The sequence below is a fragment of the Odontesthes bonariensis genome, chromosome 9, assembly GCF_027942865.1.
Source record: "Odontesthes bonariensis isolate fOdoBon6 chromosome 9, fOdoBon6.hap1, whole genome shotgun sequence".
NCBI classification, from domain to species: domain Eukaryota; kingdom Metazoa; phylum Chordata; class Actinopteri; order Atheriniformes; family Atherinopsidae; genus Odontesthes; species Odontesthes bonariensis.
The window spans coordinates 29,435,538-29,457,217 of record NC_134514.1 but is presented as its reverse complement, the minus strand read 5'-3'; the positions used below and the strand labels follow the sequence as shown (position 1 = coordinate 29,457,217).

The 21,680-nt window shown below is 42.7% G+C and overlaps 2 protein-coding genes across 4 annotated transcripts in view; both read left to right on the top strand.

Moving 5' to 3' along the window:
• Positions 1–2,503: 2,503 nt before the first annotated feature.
• coq8b (coenzyme Q8B) lies at positions 2,504–17,480 on the top strand. 3 transcript variants are annotated; one of them, XM_075473973.1, is made up of 16 exons: positions 2,504–2,589; positions 3,149–3,330; positions 3,453–3,603; positions 4,565–4,752; positions 5,082–5,148; positions 7,293–7,367; positions 7,725–7,844; positions 7,934–8,019; positions 8,113–8,253; positions 8,358–8,439; positions 11,006–11,099; positions 11,374–11,515; positions 15,393–15,500; positions 15,639–15,704; positions 15,893–15,979; positions 16,270–17,480. In XM_075473973.1, coding segments are annotated over exons 1-16 (1,914 nt in total). In that variant the 5' UTR covers positions 2,504–2,588; the 3' UTR covers positions 16,594–17,480. The 3 variants fall into 3 exon arrangements, with proteins under 3 accessions (XP_075330088.1, XP_075330086.1, XP_075330087.1); XM_075473971.1 differs by having other exon boundaries at positions 3,450–3,603; XM_075473972.1 differs by having other exon boundaries at positions 3,095–3,330; positions 3,450–3,603.
• Positions 17,481–19,897: 2,417 nt separating this feature from the next.
• Positions 19,898–21,680, top strand: part of numbl (NUMB like endocytic adaptor protein) — a 61,632-nt gene continuing 59,849 nt past the window's right edge. Inside the window, exon 1 of the mRNA XM_075473967.1 lies at positions 19,898–20,325. The gene's annotated coding sequence lies outside the window, so the exon portion shown is untranslated. The remainder of the gene's footprint in view (positions 20,326–21,680) is intronic.

The following is a 21,680-nucleotide window of genomic DNA, read 5'->3' as shown; positions in this document are numbered from 1 at the left end:
TGTGTATGACACATATATGATTGGAATATTTTACACACGTGCATTTCTAACAGTCTTAGGTGAATTAAATGGTTCAAGCTCTATCATGTGAGTAAAGCAGAGGGTCAGATCCCACTGCAATGTATGCATATTATATATGTCAATGTGGTCTTTAAAGGGTCTTTTTCTTGCTGCCACTGTCTACAATGCACAAGATAAAGTGCAAAATCAAAAAAATAAATCAAAAGTCACTCGTTCCTAAAGGATTTCTCACTGCACTTGATAAGCCCTTCGGACTAATTTTATCACCATTATCTCAGTTAACGCAGAAATCAATGCCATCTCTGCTTTGCCATCACATACAACAGTTATGAGACTTGTAGAGGAGGTTGGATTGATTGTCCAGGATGAAGAGTATTTTGTTGCATTGACTTTCTGTCTGTGAAGGATTTAGAGACGTAACTTAGAAAGTTACGTCTCTAAATTCTGTTCAATGATTTTTCCAGCTTAAAGTCCAGCATTGGTGCTGCTCCTCCAGAAGACCACAGCGCAGTAGATGGCGCTCGCCACTGCAGAATGGTAGAATATCTCCAGCACATTACTGCACAATTTCTGAGCTTCTTCATAATAGTCTGCTCATCACCTCCTTGTACACTGCATCTGTTTCAGTCCTCCGCTCTAGTCTGTAATTCAGGTATACATCTAAATACATGTATTGCCCTGTAACTTCAACCTCCTGCTCCCAGATGTTTCTGGGTTGGGTCCGAGAGCTTGTCCTGCTGAAGCTGACGGCTATATCTTTGGTCTTGGTGACATTTACTCTTTGGAGTAAATGATTCCCGCAGAACCATTCCACAAAAATGTGGTTATCGGAGAACTTCTGCAGGTGGCATGACCCACAGGGCTTGGAAATTTGTAGGTGAACAGTGTGAACAGGAATGAAGACAGGACAGTCCTCTGTGGTGCTCCAATGTTACAAATCACCACATCAGTTCCCCAGACACAGTGACAAGCTGACACCCATCCCGAGCAGCGAAAACTGGATCATCACAGTGCCACACCCATGCATGATGCAGCATGTAGATGACAGCACCATTTACATCCACGTTAGGCTGGAAAACAAATTAATCATTTCCACTCTATGGACTATTATATCATGTTTTGTTACGTCTTATGTTCTGTGCATCTTGGTAGTTTTTTATGCGTGGTTTTGTATTCTTGTGACTGATTATCATAATATCAAACAATTTTCATAGTAGTATACCCATTATTATATATTACTATACTGTCGATCTATCTATAGATAGATAGCCTAGATAGATACTCCTTTTGAGCTCTTGTGGGGAATTGTTTGATTATTATGAGAATACCGGTATCTATTTCTGCTTAAAAACCAAACACAAATGGTCCTCTGGTGGACCTTTTTGAGACAGCATGCAGCAACTGGAAGCGACCACGCAACAGGTTAGGTCTTTCTGTATAGGTCTGAGGGGAACTGCACAATACCAGTCTTAGCTACTAAAGTACAGTTTGTATTATGGTTAACAATAAAACGAAGCAAAAAGTAACAGGAACTAAGAAGAACAATACTACTGTCCTGGCCAGCTTTACCCTGGCGGGCCGCTGTGCAAAACTGGTTTGGGGCAGACCTTCACTGTTGTTTCTATCATGTGACTACTTCTATGATGTACCAATTCTAAATACTTAAATACTTACATGAAAAAAGAGAAGAACAAACTTGTACCACACAAAACACACTCATTTTAGTGCATAAAATTCTTTTAAAAAACAGAGAAAAAATTCTCTTTTCGCTGAAGTTGTTTTGCCAAGGTTACATATTCATAAATAACACATTAATAATATGAATCTATTTTACATGATAAATTATAAAGTAAGGAAAACTTGACCAACAGAAGGCATTTAAGCCTACTGCCCTACAGCTTTATGTAATGCACCATGGCTCTCAATGTCAGTTAAATAAGTGGTTGTCATGACACCTTACCATGCTCAGCAGCATTACAGCTGGTACGTTTTTAAAATACATGTTAATACACATAAAATATGTTGTTGGATTTTTCTCCTATTCTCTGTCATGCACAATGTCGTCCACACGTAAACAAACAAACAATATCGTGGAAAGAGCACGTGGGAAACTACATGAAGAATTTGAAAAAAAATGTCTAGTTGAAATCTCTGATTTAAAAAAAAAAAAAGAAGACAAATCTATCCTGTGTACCAGTTTATTTACATATGTGCAGTTTGGTAACCGTACCTGGCAACACGTGCATGTAGGAATTCTCCTCAAAAATGATACCACCTCTCAACTCTTAATGGATGTTTGTTCCCTCTTGGGTCCGCCTTTTTCTGATGGTCATTGGAAAAAAAGTTTTGATGCCGGTGCTCGTCATGCGTTGTTGTACCCTTCAATTGGTTGATATAATACGCCCCTCCTTCTGTGAGTCAGGCCCTGCCTATCCATAACTGTGATTGGATTCCAGTCGAGTCAGTCAAAGACCAACTTCCGGGTGAGTTGTCGTTGCAAAACAGACTGCACAGCGGTGGAAAAGGGCAATCACAGAGAAAAGGCTGGATAACTCTTCTTCGGGAAAAGTAAGTGCCTGCGTTTTTTTTGTGGTATTGCTCATACAGTTTAGTCTTTTTTCACAACTAGTGAACCGTAGAATTAGGTGTGTAGCTGTAGCTAGCTTGCGATTTTAAGTGTCATTCTGCAAACGCCTTAGCTTCCCAATATGGTAGACGCAAACTGAGCTTTAGGAGCTAACCAATGGGCTAGTTGACGCACTCAAGAGTGTGTCAGAGTTGTCTTTCTGTGCATTAAATGAAAATAAGCATCAGTGACTACTACAACGCGGTGTTATAAGACAACACGTGGGGGCGACACATGTCTTGAAACATGAGCAGCCAGATGCACCCAAGGTTAAACCCTTTAGCTGGGTGAAGATCATCCTGGATTTTTGTTCCACGAATATTAACTTATGATTATACACCTTACAACTATAATACGTGTGATTTATTTATTTATTTATTTTATTTTTTTTTTAGAGTGCATTTGATATGTTTGTCCAACCTTAAGTTTTTTTGTTGTTTTCATTAGGACTCAAGTTGCGGTATAATTGGATTCCTCTTGTGTCCCCCTCTGTGTTTGAAGTGATGCTGTCAGAAGTCATGCAGGTGGTCCGTGGTGCTGGTAAAGTGGGCTCTGCACTGGTCACCACCCAGGGAGAGCAGCTCCGGTTAATGGCCTGCAACTCTACTCTGGGTGCAGGTGTCACAGCTGCTCAGGATGTGGTGGAAGGACTGGTGAATACTTTTATGGGCAGCTCCAGTCAGGTGAGTTCAGTCCATTGATAAGTTGATGATGACATAGCATACGAATTTGCTGAGGTTTGTACGTGACTATGTCCTTGTTTGGTGAGACGAGTGATCAAGCCGTTCCGTATGTGTTGCAGCAGTCTATAAAAGAGGATGTGTTCCCGGATGCGGAGGGCTGGGAAAATATGGACCCGGATGAAGCAGCCAAATGGGCCATGGGATCCGAGTTCCCTCCCGATGCGGTGGAACAAAGCCGGACGGAAGCTGGTCCTGCGTCGGGGATGCACACAGGTATTGTCACGTCAAGCTTGTTGCACAACCCTGTTTCCATGAAGAATGACAGGATTTGTAAGCTATCTATCTGTAAACCCTATATTTGATTTGAAAAACAGAAAACAGTGAAATTTTTTTGATAACCATGCGCTCATTTTGAATTTGATGTCAGCAACATTTTTTTTCAGAAAGGTTGTTAGAAGGGCATGTTTATCACTGCTGCTGCACACATTCTGTTAACTTGAGCTTTGGGACTATGGGAACCAGTTGTAGTAATGAAAGTCAAATGTCTTCCAATTCTTGCTAGATGTAAGATTTTGAGCTTTTTTTTTTGTTTAAATATATATTTTGTTGTACTTTTGTGGACTTTTTATTAGTTTTCTAGAACAAAGTATAAGAGGTAGAAAAAACAAAAACAAGTTGAGTATTAAAAGCTAAATATTTTTGAGGCCCTCCCTCTAAAACACATCTTTTGGAAGACAGTATATTCGCTGCAAAACATGTTGAATGCAGCTGTAAGTATGCCGGATGTGATCTCTTTATATTCCGATATATAGAAAACGTGCTTCAGTCCGTATTGGACTTTCAGTATTCAAGTATTTTTTTCTGGTTCTACATTAGACACTGGATGTAAAGTTTCGTCCTTATCACTACAGTCACACACATTAGTCCTTTATGACACCTAGATGGAGCCGTGACAGCACAAAAAAGATCCTCTTGCTTTTAACAGCACGTCCTTTTCACACAGATATCCCTTTGTCTCTCCGTCACGACCTCCATGCCGACATGACAACAATCCCCCCCCAGGCCCCAGTTTACTTTGTGCACCTGAGAAACGGAATACAGTCACAGCAGTCCCACCTTTTACAGGACTTACAGAAGGGGCTGTTTATGGATATGACGTCAAAAGGATTTTACAGGCCCTACCAAGATGTTTTGGTTGCGTGAAACATGCCTCCCCCCTCGTTTCCTGCTCCAGGTACAGCAACAGGAGGGACCGGTTGGCCTGGACAGAGCACTCGCCTCTTCCACACCTCCACCGGCCTCCAGCGGTACTACTACCAGACCAGGTCCGTCCACAACACCGTAGTGGCCAAACTCACACCAGAAGACATCAAGAAAGCCAGGGAGTCAAAGCAGGCGCTGATCAAACCGGCCAGACAGAAGGTTGGTTTTAAGACTCCCATCCGTGGAATTATTTCAGTAGAGGTTGTTAATATTTATACTGATGCATAAAGAGAGAGATGCTGATAACGAGTCAGTAACGTCATTACAATTAGTTCAACAAGTGATGCTTTCATAGAGTAAAATTTATCCAGAAGCGAGTAATTATCACAGATGTTTTTATGTTGGTATTTCTGCATCATTTGCACACGTGTATCACATTTATTGTAACTGTTGCACTAGATCCATAAAAGTCCCATCATAAGACGGCAAGCAATAGTAAGAAAATGGCTAAGTACAAGCGGTAATTGTTTTTCATCATCTTCCTTCAGCTGAGCGACCACGCCAGAGAGAGGAAGGTCCCCGCTACAAGGATAAGCCGGCTCGTTAATTTTGGGGGTAAGAATAACGTTTTTGATATGGTGGACTTTTTTTATGTGCCTCCTCATTTCCTCAGCAAGGTTGCAGTCTAAAATTTGACTTAAAAACAGAATTCATCCATCTACCCATTAGCTATACCTGCGTACAAACCACTCAAAGCCTTAGTGTAACTGGAAATAGCACAAAGACAACATTCAAAACACTGAAACTGAGATATGGACTTGTCTTAAAGTGTCAATGGCATCTCATTTTGAAATGAAGCCTTTAAATGATATTGGGATATTAAAGATGAAATAAACATCCTAAAAGTATGAGTGTGTGGGTTTTTTCCCCACACATTTTCCTGGTGGAGCTGAGAACTTTCCCACCTCTGGGTTCATCAGCTCAGACTTCACAGTCAGACTTTTGATATGTTATGAAATTAAAAATGTGAGCTGATTTAAAAAATGGGTCAGCTTGATATGCTGTAATTAGGCGCATTTCCACTGTAGGAACCATTGGCAGTTCCTATAACCTTTTCAGGAACGGGGCCGTTTTTTTCCCGCATTTGGACATACAGGAACTTGCCCTCAGTTCCTATAACCATTTTAGCTCCTTCTCCGAGGCTGGGTCTTTTCTGGGTTCTATAGGAACACATCTGACGGTGGTCGGTAGCTACGCCCCTTGTCCTGTTGTCATGGCTGAAATGTTTACTCATACGACACAGACACAACCTGTGCGTTTAAAGGTAGGGTAGGAGATCCTGGATTTTGAGTCCAGCGAAGCTGCATTTTGAAAATACACAGGTAAAAAGTCCCAACCCTTTTCTTCACTTTCCCCCCGAAGGCACGCCTCTAGAGTACATGAACGAGCACGAAGGTGCACGAGCGCTGTTCTGACAGCAAGCATCGATCGTTGCCGTATTTAGTATTTAGTATATGGTAACTATACGTTTAATAATGCTAGGTGCTAGCCAAGCTGGCTCTAGTTTAGCTTCCTGCCAAGCTTCTGGACGCGTAATTCGTTCACGGAGCAGGGTACGCACACAGGGGGAAGGAGGGGGAGGGAGGAGCAGATTGCAGTTTGATAGACGGCATCAGAATCCAATCATTGTGAACGGTCCGTTCAGTATGATTGGATAGTGTTTTTCTTAGATTGTATGTTCTAGCCACTAAAACGTTTCATATTTGTGTCAAAACTTTTAATTAATTGGTTGCAATGGGGGTGTGAAGAGTATTTCAAGCAATATGTAAAAAAATGTTCCAGAAAAAGATCCCCTACCCCGCCTTTAATAAGTTAAACTTACACGTCGTCTCCTTTGTCTGCGGCGCTCTGCTCTCCTTTCTTCATGAAACGAAGAAGTATCGCCTGCGCTCAATCCTGACTCTGTCTGCTCTTCCAGCCTCGATGTTAGACGCCCGATGTGATCGGTATTTCTTTCTTCTCTTGGTGGTATTTTTTTCTTCTCTCATTACTTTTCGTGGGTTTTGTTTTGTTTTGTTGTTGAGTGTGGTGCTAAAGTAACACGTCACTGTCGCAGACGGTTGCGTCGCATCAGTCTCTATCAGGTCCCGACTCATGTGCGAATGCAAAATAAAACAGTTTCCCTGGGGAAGGGCAGTTATTAGAACGAAATTCGAGGTGGACCGTTCTTAGAACGGCGTCCTTAGAACTGCTCCGTCCAAATGCAGCTATTGTAACATCTTATTGGTTTTCAAGTCGGTGCATGTAGTTTGTATTTAAACTTTCCAGAGCATCCAAACCTTTTGGGAAATGGTGATGAGAACGATATAAATGGCTGTTTCTGTGGGTGATCTCACACCTGCGGTGAAAAGTAACAAATGAAAGAAAATCCATTAGTATTAGAAGATGGTTTAAGTCTAAAGTATTATTCAAACACAGCTCTTATTTCCATTCACTGCACTTCTGATATTCTTTCAGTTTATTTGAAATGTGTACATATACACTGTAAATTCTCACTGCCAAGTGATGATTAAAAGATGCTCATGTTAACAAAAAGAAGGGAATAATATAGATTACTTCAACGGTGCTTTTTGAACATGCAGACTCTACAGATTTCACCTTTCAGATAGCAGTCGTGTCTGTAGCAACTCTGTGCTCTCTTCATGCATCTGTAAATGGAGCCACATTTAGAACCCTTTGCTACTTTGTATCTGCTGCAGGACTGGCGGTAGGACTGGGGATTGGCGCCATTGCAGAAGTGGCCAAACAGTCACTGGGAGGCAAACAAAAAGGAGGTAACAGTATCCTCACTTCCGTGTCTGTTTTCTCCTCCCAGCCTTTGATCCTGTGCTTAGAGCAGATTCAGCAGTCAAATGGTCGGCCCTGAGAAGTTTTTCTGCCTGGCTACGAACTGGCTTTGAATCAACTATTTTAACAAGGGCTGAAACCGAGGCTTTATGTGGTGTTAAATTAACACTAAATAGCCTTTAATGAAGTGCCACTGCCCCGGTTTTTCAGGTCCACAGCGTTTTTGTTTTAATGCAACACTTTTAAGATAATTGCCCGGTTAGATGAACTTTCTCGTGCTGTTGTGCTTTAATATGTTGCACCTCTTCTGACCTCTGATACTCTGTATGTGTGATGTTTTATAGACATGAATGCCCTGCTAGACTCGCCCTTCCTATCGGAGGCCAATGCTGAGAGAATAGTCAACACACTGTGTAAGGTTCGTGGGGCTGCACTCAAGTTGGGCCAAATGCTCAGCATACAAGGTAACTCCCCAAAGCAAAAAAACACTTCTTTCATGTTGTCACAGTTAGCCAGTTTTCCGACAACTTCTTAATTTATTTTCCTCTTCCAGACAACACCTTCATCAACCCCCAGCTGCAAAAGATCTTCGAGAGGGTCCGGCAGAGCGCAGACTTCATGCCCACATGGCAGATGAATGTAAGCGTTATACGCCCCTGACACAGCTGGATAGTAAACACTGTTAAAAGCCTTGAAGGACAGTGCTGCAGCGTGTGTTTTCTGATTGAGTAGAAAGTTCTGGAAGAGGAGCTTGGGCCAGGCTGGAGAGAGAAGCTCTCGTCCTACGAGGATAAACCGTTTGCCGCAGCTTCCATCGGCCAGGTGCATCACGGCGTGTTGAAGGATGGTAGAGAGATTGCCATGAAAATCCAGGTATGGGAGGATTCTCACACGCATAAAAGATATTCTTCTTCCCTCACAGTCTCCGTTTCAGTGTCTACATTGATTTGAGTGTCTGTCACTGTTGTCTTTTCCAGTACCCTGGGGTGGCAGAGAGCATCCAAAGTGACATAGACAACATAATGTCCGTGATGAGAATGAGCGTGGCGATGCCAGAAGGTAACAGCTGCATCAATAATTATTTTTATTCGTTCCTCTTTGAGAAGAACTTAGAAGGGTTATTCCTGTATTCCTATGACCGTGCTTCAAGAATGTGAAGAAGACAGTGATCTCAAATTCACCAAAAGGCTTTATTTAATTAAAAGTTGGCCAAAGACAACATATCAAATGTTGACGTTGCAAAGTTATTTAATTGTTTTCCTCCTGCAATTACCAACTCGGATTAAAGATTCTGGTCAGGAGTTGATATAAAAATGTCCAGACCAGTGCAAAAAAGAGCTAAAAAGACCTTCCTACAGAGGCTTAAGGCTCTAGCATGGTTTGCTGCGTCTGCTAGCGCGAGCGGTGTTGATGACGTCACGATTTCGTGCCGGCTATATACGGTGGCGCAAGTCGATGCGCCAGTAGTTGCAATCTTCTCCGTCACAGAGGTGTGGCTGCTACGTGAAGGTTACCGCTACTCTACAACGAAGAAAGTCGAGAAGAAAATAATGCCGCTGTCAAGAGCAGGAACACTGTCATCAATGATGCTGCTGCAGTATCTGGAAGATGAAATGCTTATTGTGTTTCTGTGTTTCACGAAGTTCGTGAGCCAAGACAATTCAGTCAATAGAGGTGAAGGTCTGAAGCTTCCGGCATCACCACTTGGAGTCTCTGCCCTCTTCTTTGCCTTCACGCATCTGTCCCGTAGCTTCTTCCACACATTCTTACAGAACTCTCCCTCTTTCCCCAAAGTTCTGCCAATCTCTGTCCACGAGTTCTGGGAGTTTACGTGGTCCCTGTGCTGTTTCACTGCAGTTTCGTACAGGTGCCTGTACAAACGCACCTCCTGACTGAGCCTGGTCTCACATCGGTCCATCCGGTTTGTCGTTCTCGGCGCAGCCAAGTTACAAAAATCGACTGGTGCACGACAACGCACTGCACCATCTTTTCAAGGCAAGCGCCAGGCCTGAAACGTCATTTTGATGTCACGGGTCGGCTGCGCCTTGAGCGACGCGTCAACTGTAAATCCAGCTTTAGTCTTTCAGAAGAACCATATCAACTGTGTGGGCAGCTCGTTAATGTGGGGACTACGTTTCTCAAGATAAAGGAGCAAAAATGTATAGATTTAATAATGGATGTTGCTTAATGATAAAAGTATAGGATAATCTGAATATACCTGCTATACTCAGGCAGTGTATTAAAAAAAGACACAATTCTGTTGTGGAAATCACTTTATGGGCTCAGATTTATTTATTTATTTTTCACTTTTATTTAGTTTAAATCTCTGCAGTGAACAAGGTCGGTTGTTGAATCATCAAATGCTAATTTAAAAGCGCCATTCAAAGAAAAACACAAATATACACAAGAGATGTGGATGCCTTCTCTGGGCTTGAGCTTATTTAAAAGAGACTGGATGAAGCGGGACACAGTCCTGCAGTCTGGATCAGAGGAAATAATGGTGCCTGTGTCATCCAGAATGAAGAGGAGAAAGACCATTTGGCTTGTTATCAGCCCACGGTTAAAAAGCCAAAATCTGTGGCGGTAGAAGGGTGCATTAGTGCACATGAGATAATGAGATCTGCTCTAATTTATTTGAAGCAAGAGAGAGACTTTTGTACGACTTTTAATTCAACGTGGGCTTTAGAGGGTTTGTAGGTTGTTTTTAGTTTACATTTTACACAGCATCTCAGCTCTTTTTGGAAAAGGTGTCGTCATAGGACAGAGAGTAACTTCAGCTACTGATGAAGACTGAGGCATTTGCCATGATTGGTTGTTTCAGGTTAAGGAATACATCACTACACACCACCCATCTGAAACTATCTACTTCAAATCCATCTGCAGAAGTTGGCTTGAGTAGAACCATTTTGTGGCAGTATGAGCATACAGCTATTTTCATCAAAATTCTCTCTTTTTTTTTTTTTGTCGCAACAGTTAAAGTTTCTGTTGTTGTACTTTGACTGGCCCCCATTTCTATATTTTTCCCAGCACTGTAACCATTACAGATGAGACCACAAGGTGGTGCTACAACCGCATATAGAAATCGGTGTAGTTGGCCGACAGTTACTGCTGAGTGTCAACGTTAAAGTGTGCATCACAAACCGACATTGCTGCTTCCTGCGTTTTCTTTTTTCTAAACCACAAAGCTTTATATTTCTTCTCATCAGCGGCCACATGGTGGTATGTGATCGTCAGTGAAGTACTCTGCATGCCAACTACGTTTGATACACAGACGTGCCAAAAATGAAGAAAGGTTTACACTTCATACACCCCTGCTGAAAACAATGTGTGTGTAGTGACTGCTGGCAGACGGTCTGTTTAGTTGTCATAGTAACTAATCGTACACGGAGAGGTTTTCCATGTGCTCTGGTGGATTCATTTCAGTGTGGAACAAGCAGCTCTTCCAACTATACAGTTGGTATTTGGATTTCATGCATTTGAAGCTTTCATTTGCAAAGCTGCAGAGAGGTGCAAAAATACACTTAATGCTAAAATCAATGCAAAGACGGCGTTGTCGTGGTTTTAATTTGACACAGGCTGCGTTATTTACTTGTCCCCGCTGAGTCTTGCTCTGTTTTTTCCACAGGTCTGTTTGCAGACAGCAGTTTGGAGGTTCTTCAGAGAGAACTGGCGTGGGAGTGCGACTATAAGAGGGAAGCGCAGTGTGCCAAGAAGTTCAGGTAGCACTATGCAAATTATTAAGCCGATAAACCCGCACGACTGCCGTGTAGTGGCTTGTCACTACTTACTGCATTGCAGCTTCGTAGTTAAGGGGGCAAACTGCATATTTTCTGCTCTAACTGTGTACACTGGGTTTGTCTTTTCTTATTTTACATGTTTGACGCTGTTTTCTGTTTGTTCCATTTTAAATTCACCGAACCAATTTCTAATCTGCAAGTCGATAAAACTTTTTCTTTTTTGTCTCTTTTTGGACCGTGTGTGTCCGGGCTGCAGGTCTCTGCTGGAAGGAGATAACTATTTCAGAGTCCCAGAGGTGATCGACGAGCTGTCAGGGCGCAGGGTGCTGGCCATGGAACTGGTGCAAGGGGTTCCACTCGACCGCTGTGTGGACCTGGACCAGGAAACAAGAAACCAGGTACAGTTTTACTCAGCTGTGAGCTGGTATTTCACTCACTGAAATGTGAGTGGTTTACTCGCGACGGTAACAGAGCATGAATGATAGATCTGAGGGTTGCATTTAAGGTGATATTGTGATGCTTGTGCTGAACTGGGCTTTCTTTCTGTGGAAAAACTAAATCCGCTTTCAATTCAAAGGTTTTAATCATCTGGTTCTTATATGACACAGAGGCAGCATGTGAAAAACTGAGTACACCTCAAATAATAGCTTTTCTAACTAGGGATGTTAACCGATGACCGTATGACCGATGGTTGACCGAATCAACGTCGTCCGGTTAGAATTTTTCTGCCGTCGGTTTAAAAAAACAAAAACAAAAAAAACTCACTATATCTTTAGAAATGTTATGTGAGCATGAGCCATCCCACAATGGAAGAACAACCGCAGCAGAGCTCACGTAGAGCCCTCCTCAGAGGTCCTCTCTTACACCGGTTGCAACTTGTACGCCGTACATGACAGGTCCTGTCTGCGCAATTTAAAAAAAAAAAAAAATCGCCACTATTAACCTAAATAAAGCCAATGTGGCTGCGTGTGGACTACAACATAATAATACTTGTAACACTGTGATGGCAAAAGACACAAGACTAACTTAGCCTACTTGTTGTGATATATTCATCTGTACTTAAATAGCAAGACGACAGGAACTCATTGCAAAGGATTTTGTGCAGCATCTAGCTACGCCACAGAGGCTGTTGGCATTCGGTAAGTTTTTTTTTTTTTAACGAAGTCATTGGTTAACCTACTTTCCTGTAACACCGCCAAATGCACCGTTCTCTGTTTATGACTTTGTAACGGGGGCTTTTAACAGCCCGAGTTCGGTGCCGCGTTTGATTCGTGTTTAAAAAGTACCGTGACTGGAAGGGCGCCGTTGCGCGTAATGTGTGGCTGTGCGTGTCTGCGCAGGCACAGCAATTATTTTTCTACCCAAAACCCTTATTCCTCCACAAGTACGCCTAGAACTAGTGGTCAATGATTGAGGAAAATGTATAATACCAAGGGCACGAACCAACATTAATTGTGTGGTGGGAGCTTAACCAGTCGGCAGAGAAAGACGCGCGACAGGACACAGATATCATAAATGGCACTTATAGAATTTTCGGTGACCGACTTTAATCGACTAATGAGGCTCAGTGGTCGGTCAAGACTTTTTTTAAATTTCGACATCCCTATTTCTAACGTTATCAGTCTGTCGCATTGCTGTGGGGGGATTCTGATCCCTGTTCTTTACAAAGTTGTTTTGGTTAGATGAGTTTAGTTTATGCACAGCTCTCCTAAGGTCCAACCTCGACGTTTCAATCAGGCTGACTTCTGAGCCATGACTGGGTCATTGCAACACCTAGGTTCTTTTTTTTTTCACTGTCCTGTTGCATGACCCAATTCAAGCCAACCTTTAGCAAATGAACTTTTCTGTTGATCAGACCTGCAAAACGGTTTGGATCAGATCCAGTCATTTTAGCCTGTCGATGTTTTGTTCTGAGTAGTCCAAAAATGAATGTTCTAATCCTAAAATATACTTCAGCGTGTGTTGTGAGGATCAGATACAACAAACCTAACTGTCATCCCATTGCTTGAAAGCACCTGACTCTAATTTTAGAGTCCTTAGAGGCCTAGTCCACACAAACAAGTACAATGGTACTTTTAAAATACTCCTCCCCTCCGTTCTTAAGAAAAACCAAGAAAAAAAAAAATCATACAAACAGCAGTATTTATTAGGAAAAAATCTCCTTCCTAACCCAAACACAAGCTCTACAGTATCAGGTAATTGTATACACGAAGGCCGAAGCTTTAGATCTGAAGGTTTTCACTGTTTCACCGTTCCCTCGAATACTAAATGATTCAGTGTGCACACAACTTTTTTTTTTTTACTGTAGGTCATCTCAGTACAGTTGTCTTCCCCTTCAGTGTGCAGGAGGAGCAGGAGGCAACATAGAAAGTTCTCTCACCATTCCGCAGCAACATTCACTTCATTATTTAAGTCATCCGAGGTAACTCGATCCAAAAGTGGCAACGTTGGCGGCTGGTTTTGTGCCTGATTATGTCGCAGCTATATCGATGGTGCATTCTGATGCCTCGGTTTTTCAACATGGTGTAGAGCAACAGAACGTTTATGTACAAGCTTGTGCAAAAGCCACGCCAACAAAGGGGATGGCAGGGCACACTCTAATGCGGCAAAGCAAAAGCTGTCGATTGTCCACCATCAACACTTGAACGAGAGTTTCTAAATGTCTTCACCCTGACTGGCTTTTTTAGAAAGCTTCATTTTCAGGAACTACAAACCGCATTTACACGTGGACAAGAAAAAACAATCCGTGTTTAACATGTAACCTAATTCATGTGGACAAAGCCATAGAAATTCAGAGACTTTGGCTATTCACATTAATCTGATGTTGGGTCTTTTTTTGTTAATCATTTACGATGAGAAATTACATCTGATACTTATGTGGCTTTTGTTTGATTTGAGTCTTTTTATCTACTCTGAGGACGGTGAAAATACTTTGTTTTGAATAGGGCTGTGCGAGTTAACTCGTTATTATCGCGTTAACTCGCTAATTATTTAACGGCGATAAATATTTTATCGCGCATTAAAGCAGTTTTTTTTATTATCATTTTTTAAAAATGATTTTTTGGGGCTTTTGTGCCTTTTTAATGGATAGGAAAGTTCAGAGAGACAGGATGCAGGGGGAAGAGAGAGGGGGAACGACACGCAGCACAGGGCAGTCCGATGCAGGACTCGCCAGCTGAAGCGAGGACTGTAGCCTCTTGTACATGGGGCACCTGCTCAACCCACTACGCCACACACCACCCCTGTTTTATTATTTATTTTATTATTGTACAAGTTTGTTGCTCACAGGCTTTTATTTTGTAAAAGTCTGTTGCTGTCTGCTGCGGTACCGGAAAAGAAAGTAATTGGCGGATCCACCAAACATGGAGAACTTTTACTCGGCCATTTTCATTTTAAAGTTCTTCCAGACGGCCGAGTCGACAGAACCAAAGTCATCTGTAAACACTGCCAAGTTGAACTGTCTTATCACCGTAGTAGTTCCAGTCTAAAATATCACTTAAAGGCAAAACACACAATTGATAACAGCAAGTCATTCAAGGAAACAGACAGTGGAGCGAGGCTTCTACATAAAAACTACAGAAAGATGCTGATGTTAAAAGTGTGTTTGCACAACAAATGTTATGGCACTTTCATTCATATGGCAGCACATTTAAAATAAAACTAATGCTAAAAGCTATACACTACTTTTGAATGAATTTTTGGATTTTGCGTACAAATGCGATTAATCAGGGAAATCATGTGATTAATTTGATTAAAAATTTTAATCATTGCCCAGCCCTAGTTTTGAATAATGAATGCAGAAATATACAACTTTTTTTTAAAGTATTTTTTGGGGCTTTTTATGCCTTTTAATGAGAGGACAGTTGGAGAGAGACAGGAAGCTGGGGGCAGAGAGAGGTGAAAGACACGCAGCACAGGGCCGCTCAGTGCGGGAGTTGAACCGGGGCCAGCTGCAGCGAGGACTGTAGCCTCTGTACATGGGGCGGCTGCTTAACCCACTACGCCACCGACCGCCCCAATATTCAACATTTTAAAGGGATTTTAAACGGTAAAGCACCGCTATCAGAGGAGTGCCTGACAGACCAGATGCACATAGAAACCAGTTAGTTGTTACAACGACGACAGCAGGAAGATGAAACATCGCTGTGTAAACACTGTTTCACAGTTTAGACTTGGCGTGTGCAGTTTGGTTTATGAGAGCACCATGTTATAGCCACGCTTGATAGACTTTAAAAAAGAAAAGAGGAAACATGGCGTCTCTTTTCTGTTCCCCAGATCTGTTTCAACATCCTCCAGCTGTGCCTGAGGGAGCTGTTTGAGTTCAGGTTCATGCAGACGGATCCAAACTGGTCCAACTTCTTTTACAACTCAGAAACCAACAAGGTGAGAAGAATCCACATTTCATGTAATTAGAAAAGGAGTGTCCCGTTGTGCAACTTTTAATTACTTCAATAACTTTATTATGCGGTGCAGATTCTCAACATCAAGTTAATTTTCTTCTTCCCTTTCTTTTTTCTTCAGGTCATTCTCTTAGACTTCGGAGCATGCAGAGATTACCAGGAAGACTTCACTGATGACTACATAGAGGTAGGCTGATTCTAAACTGATTGAATGCACATTACTGAACATGATTTCTGTGAATAATTGGAACATCAGAGTTTTGGCTAAATTTGGCAGCAGCCTTGTGCACGTGGTAAATCTGCAGCTACTGGCAGCACTTAGACCAAAGTGCGCATCAATCATGGTTATTTTGAGCTCGTGTGTCATGTGTTCAGGTGGTTCACGCCGCCTCCATCGGAGATCGCGCCACAGTTCTCTCCAAATCGAAGGACCTGAAGTTCCTGACAGGCTTTGAGACCAAGGTGGGTTATTTTTGTTTCAGCTGCTTCTGTCTCATTAGTCTTTTCCAGTTATTTGTGATCCTCGTGCCTGACATTGTTTCCCCGTATCCCATCTCTCTTCTATCACCGCAATCATCTGCATGTTTCTAAATAAGTCAAACCATACCCTTAATCACTGGCATCACTGAGTGCTTAGCAAATACTAAGTAGTAAGGTATTGACACAGCTTTGTCCTTATTTATAATGAGTGACAATGAATTGGGGGATAAAGGAAAAACCCACCTCTTATGCCTTCCCCCTTTCTGCAACAGGCCTTCAAAGATGCCCACGTGGAGGCAGTGATGATCCTCGGTGAAGCCTTCGCGTCTGCTGAGCCCTTCGACTTTGGCAGTCAGAGCACCACCCAGCGCATCCATAACCTCGTCCCCGTCATGCTGCGCCACCGCCTCACACCTCCCCCTGAGGAGACGTACTCCCTCCACCGGAAGATGGCCGGCTCCTTCCTCATCTGCTCCAAGCTGAACGCGAAAATCGCCTGCAAGGACATGTTCCTGGATGTGTACAATGCCTACAGCCAGAGGAGGCAGCCGCAGCAGGTGGCGCAGGCTGAGCAGGTGGCACAGGCTAGTGCTTGATGGACAAGCTCTCTGCCTTCATTAGCCCGGTACTTTTTCAGAAATTGACTTTCGGCCACAGGGACAGAAAAGTCTCGAATCCGCAGGTGGAGACACTGGATCGTACATCATCCGATCGTTATCGGATGTTATACGCTGCAGATGGACTAATGAAGGTCGTGCGTGTTCTTGACTTTCTCTGCTCGTCTCTCTGCGCTACACTTTAATTACATCTGTGTGAAGATGTAATTTGGGGTGTCCTACCCCACAGCTCGGCATCTCACTGAGGTGTGATGGAACTCATGTATAGACATAAATCAGAAAAATTCTAATGATGTCTAATTAAATATTGAGAAAAAAATGAAAGGAGTCATTCATGTTGAAGCCCAATAGACTCTTACTGATTAATTATGTTATGTATGACCATTTCCATCACAGCAAACACATACCACAAGGCTGCAATTTCTCATAAGGCAATGTGTGCATTTTCTCTGTCATGGCTAAAATGAATTCATTCCGACCTAAAGTCACTTTGACAGCAAGGCCTTACGATATTTATAAAAGAATGAATTTCATGTCTCCTGTACAGATAATAAGCCTGCACAGACTAGCTGATGCTGTCAAGTGCTCTTCTTTGTTAGAGGAATATATCGCTGGCAGAGTTGGTGTATAAAGCTTTCCTCTAAAAGTGATGGCTACCAGACTAGATGAGCAGATTATCAGAGGAATTAGTCTAATGGAACCCTGCAGAATAATGGCCTTGCGTTATAAAGTGTACTTGACCTAAAACTCCATTTCTCTTATTTTAAACCTGTACACACAAATTTATTGTGTACTATTTCCTTAACTGTAGTGTGCTGTGCATGTTTTTTTTCTTTTTCATTATTTAATAAAACTTGAGAAAGCTTCTTCTTTTTTTTTTGTATGTGTGTGCTTGAGAGAGACAGCCACAAATAGATCTTTCCTGGCAGGTGTCAAGGGGCTACAAGCCATGGATTTCTCCTCCATATTGATCTTTCCGTTTCAGTTTTTAGACCTGTTTCGGAAATGTCACCGACTGGAGGCCATGTTCGACCACACTGTTTCCCTACACGCCTTATACTGACATTTGAGCCCAATAACAGTCAAATGAGCTCAAATACCGTAAGCCTTGATGTGATGCCGGCTTTGCAGGAGCTATTTTTTTTGTTTCAAGGTGGTGCTGCACATTTTGTTTTTCCAAAAAAGCCATTAGAGCATAACTGATCTGTCGGCAGACTCCTTCACTGAGATCAGAGGCTTTCTCGACATTTAAACCTAATGGAGAAAGTTGCAGGTTTTTACTCTTGATTCCGTTAATCCATGTTAGCATCCTCTCACTGAGCTTAGTTACATCCTGCACAGAACATCTGCTGAGCTGTTCTTGCAGTGTGATTGGCTCTCTCATCACAGTTTATTTTTCTGCCTTTTGGGAAAAGGCCTCGTTTAATGACTGCAGCACATGTTGAGAGAAGAAAAGGCACATTCTTTTCTTGTAGTTTCCCTCTGGAAAGTTGGAGCATTTCTCTGCGTGTAAGAGGCAGCTGGCCACAGTTCACTGGAGCAGAATCAGGTCTTTCTGACGTTCGGTCTCAGAGAGCTTCATGCTGGACTAGTGTGCATTGATTTCTACCAATACCAGCTCAATAATTAAGATATATGGATTAATGCATTCCAGGCCTGCAACTCATTTCAAAGAAAGTTGGGATGAGGAAATTAGTATTTGTAATAGAAAAAAATTGAGCACAAAAACAAGAACCAAGATGGGCAGAGAATCTCCACTTTGTCCAGGAAAATGCACAAAACCGTTCAAATATTTTATTAAAAAACGCGTTAAAACATTTTTCATACAGTGCCTGATATTGTTAAATGATTCAAGGAATCTGGAGGAGTTTATAGTATGTAAAGTGCTGGTGTAAACCGAAGTTTTATCCCTCAGCATCTGCACTGAATCAAGAATCGCCATTTTTCAATAGCTGATATAACCACATGGACAAGAAGGCACTGCACTATGGAGCCACAATCACTGATGCTAATTAGAACTAATTAGAACTAATGTTTTTTGTTCCACGTTTGCGATTCCCCTATGATAATCTTGTCCAGAGGTGCCGTTGACTCCTCTGGGTTCAGAGGCATCTGGGATGGACATTGACAGTGAAAATGTGTGTTGTGGTCAGACTGATCAGCATTCCAGATCTGTCGCCGCAGAAAGGAGCGCCGACTGCGATGGACCATACAGAAAGCCATCAGCAACAAGTCCCAGTGCCAGGCTCTGGGATGGTATAGGGTCTTATCAGTGCCCTTAGCAAAGATCATTTACTGTACTCTTCTATGATGGCAGTATCAACACAAAAAATGCACACTTACAGAAGAAGACCTCATGCAATAAAGACAACATATTCCATCCATCCAATCCATCCAATGGCAGTCACATTGTGCACTCATTTCAAAGGCATGGCTGTTGAATAGTAGGGTACTGGACTGGTCTACCTGCAGCTCTGATCTATCCCCACCAGAGAATCTGCATAAACTTTACAACCATATTTTAAGATTTTAGAATTTCATCAGCTACAGCAGAGAAAAAAGACAATTACACTAGAACTACGTGGCAAACGAGTACCATTTTGAGTAAAGCCTCAGCCAGATGGAGAAGGGATGCTGGCACGGGCCTTTTTCATGCTGAAGATGGATTGAAACTCAACTCTCAAACTTGGTCCCAGTTTCTGAAAGCCACTTTATAAAAATAAGTCTGCAGCCTTAAATAAAAGCAAGACTTTTTTATGAAGGACCTGGCAACCTGGCAGAAATATCAGAGTAATGACCTGATTCGCTTCCTCACTTGAATTTGGTCAAACTGATGTGCCCCCCCCAAGCAGATCTTTGGACATTTGAAAAGGCCATTTTGTGTTGCTTGTTAGATACTTTTGGTCTTAAAGCTCAGAGAAATCAGGCAGGTTTATAAAAATCCTTTGCTAATCCATTTGCCTAGTAATTGTGCACACGGATATATCCCCCCTTTGGTAAACACACATGTTTGAGGGCCAATTCCGTTCTTAATTGACTGACCCAGTGCAATAGTTGAATAATATGGTATATAACTCCGAGGGCCCACCCAGGAACATTTCTTTCAGTTTAATTATCTTCTGCCTTTTTGGTATGAAACGGTTTTCTCGAGGCAGACGGAGAGCTTCCAGGTATGGCTGGACTGGCTGGGCATGTACCGCACGGTGGCGCAGGAGAATAACTGAAACCGAACCTTGGGCTTTTTTCTTTTTTCTTTCTTTCTTTTTTGGAAAACATCAATGGGAAGAGTGGATTTGCATGTCCGGCGGTCTGTGCCAATGGGCGCACTGCGAAGGCTGGGTTAGCGGGTGGAGTCGGGAGAAGCAGCCCAGTAAGTGCACAGTCAACAACCAAAGCATCCGTGATTACTACATACACGCCAATTTCCAGCGAAATCACCCTCGGAACCCCGAAAAAAAAAAAAAAATCCCAAAACGGTTTGACTGCATGAGTAAGACAGAATCGCTGCTCTGAATCTGTTTGTCTGGGAGTTTTCCTGCACCGACCAGGTTGATTCAGCGTCGCCTCCTCACACCGCTTTCATAGCGCGGATGAAGAAGATTTTGTGAAATCACCTACACCAGATTCCTCCTCTGAATAACACATTTCTGCCCGGGGTCCTGGATTTACACAGAAGCAGAGCGGGGAGCCGATCATCCGTCGTTCTCTTGGGTGAGTTCACTGGATTCACGACCAATCTGGCATCCCTACTGACACTTTCAGGGTTATTAGGTAACCCGGTAATGTCTTTAGAATCTGTCGATCCTATCCAAAATAATATCGCACAGACTGATCGCATACTGAATTTCGGAGGAGTGTGTCCCGGCTCCATTATAGGCTGTGGTTCGGATAGAACTGCGTCGCGTTTGATGGGCATCTCGCCGGCGGGCCCGTATATGGGAAATGAATGAATTGTGGCAGCTCAAGGCTTTCTGATGCCTTAAAGCCGTGATCCATAACCAAAGAGCACGACTGTGTCATAGCAGGACTCTGATCGGCTCTCATACACAACTACAACCACACTGGTGGCCTCAGCGTGCCCTCTGGTAGGCTGCAAATGGGAAATGAAAAGCCCAAACTTTGCAGTCTTGTTATTGGAATACAAACACAGCTCATTGTGGACCTGTTTCAGCAGTTACTGTCCGGAAACCAGGCTCATTGCGTCATTATTGGCGTGGGAATGACGTATTTATTGAGCTGTAAAGATTCACATTGGCTTTTTGGTAATTACTGACTCATATAAGGTGATGCTTCATGTCCCCCCCCCCTTATCCCGGACAGCTTGGCCACTGAAACAAGTTTTCAACATTTAAGACCATTTGATACATTTCTCCATGATTTCCTCTATCTCTCCTCATTGCATCATGCCGTTTGGTGAATTGTGTCTTTTGGGTCTAATTGCATCATTTTCACAGCTTTTGGGTGCCGTTTCTTTGTTGGAGAAATGTATGTGATCGCTCCTTCATCCATGAGATGAATGGGGGGCTCATGAGAGCAAACTTGCCTCAAAATGCCATTCAAAATGCTGGAAGAACGCTTTCTCTCCATCTCTCTCTCACAGACACACACACTCAGACAATCGGCACATGCCTTCATATATATGGCCTAGTAAGTGCGTGCGACTCTATTGTCTGTGGGTCTCCATCTGTTCCGTGACACGGCATTCCTCAGACAGCCAGTCATGCTGTTAAGGGGTGGTCTTCCCTGACAAGTGGTTCAGAGCAAGGACAAAGTCATATGAGATGTATTAAGAAAGTAGGTTTCTCAGCCCCCCCCAGCCATGGACCACTCCCATGGAGAGCAGGGTTGAAGGGGAGGTTTTGGATCAGGACATGTCATTCTCTATATTTGACCTCAGATTGGGTAGCAGAATGAGAAGTTTGGTTTTAAATGTGTTTAGGTGTGACCAATGTAAGGCTGCCATTAATGGGAGGCTCTAATAATGAGACTGGATTGAGGCTGAGTTTTGTCTGTTGCCATTTTCATGAACGCTGGAGAATGTCTGGGTAATATGTCGAAACTTTTTT

Bases quoted from the DNA above. Each gene is read 5' to 3' on its own strand.
- coq8b (XM_075473971.1), top strand. The intron at 4,753-5,081 runs GTTGGTTTTAAG...ATCTTCCTTCAG, and splicing joins TCAAACCGGCCAGACAGAAG to CTGAGCGACCACGCCAGAGA. The intron at 8,440-11,005 runs GTAACAGCTGCA...TTTTTTCCACAG, and splicing joins GAGCGTGGCGATGCCAGAAG to GTCTGTTTGCAGACAGCAGT.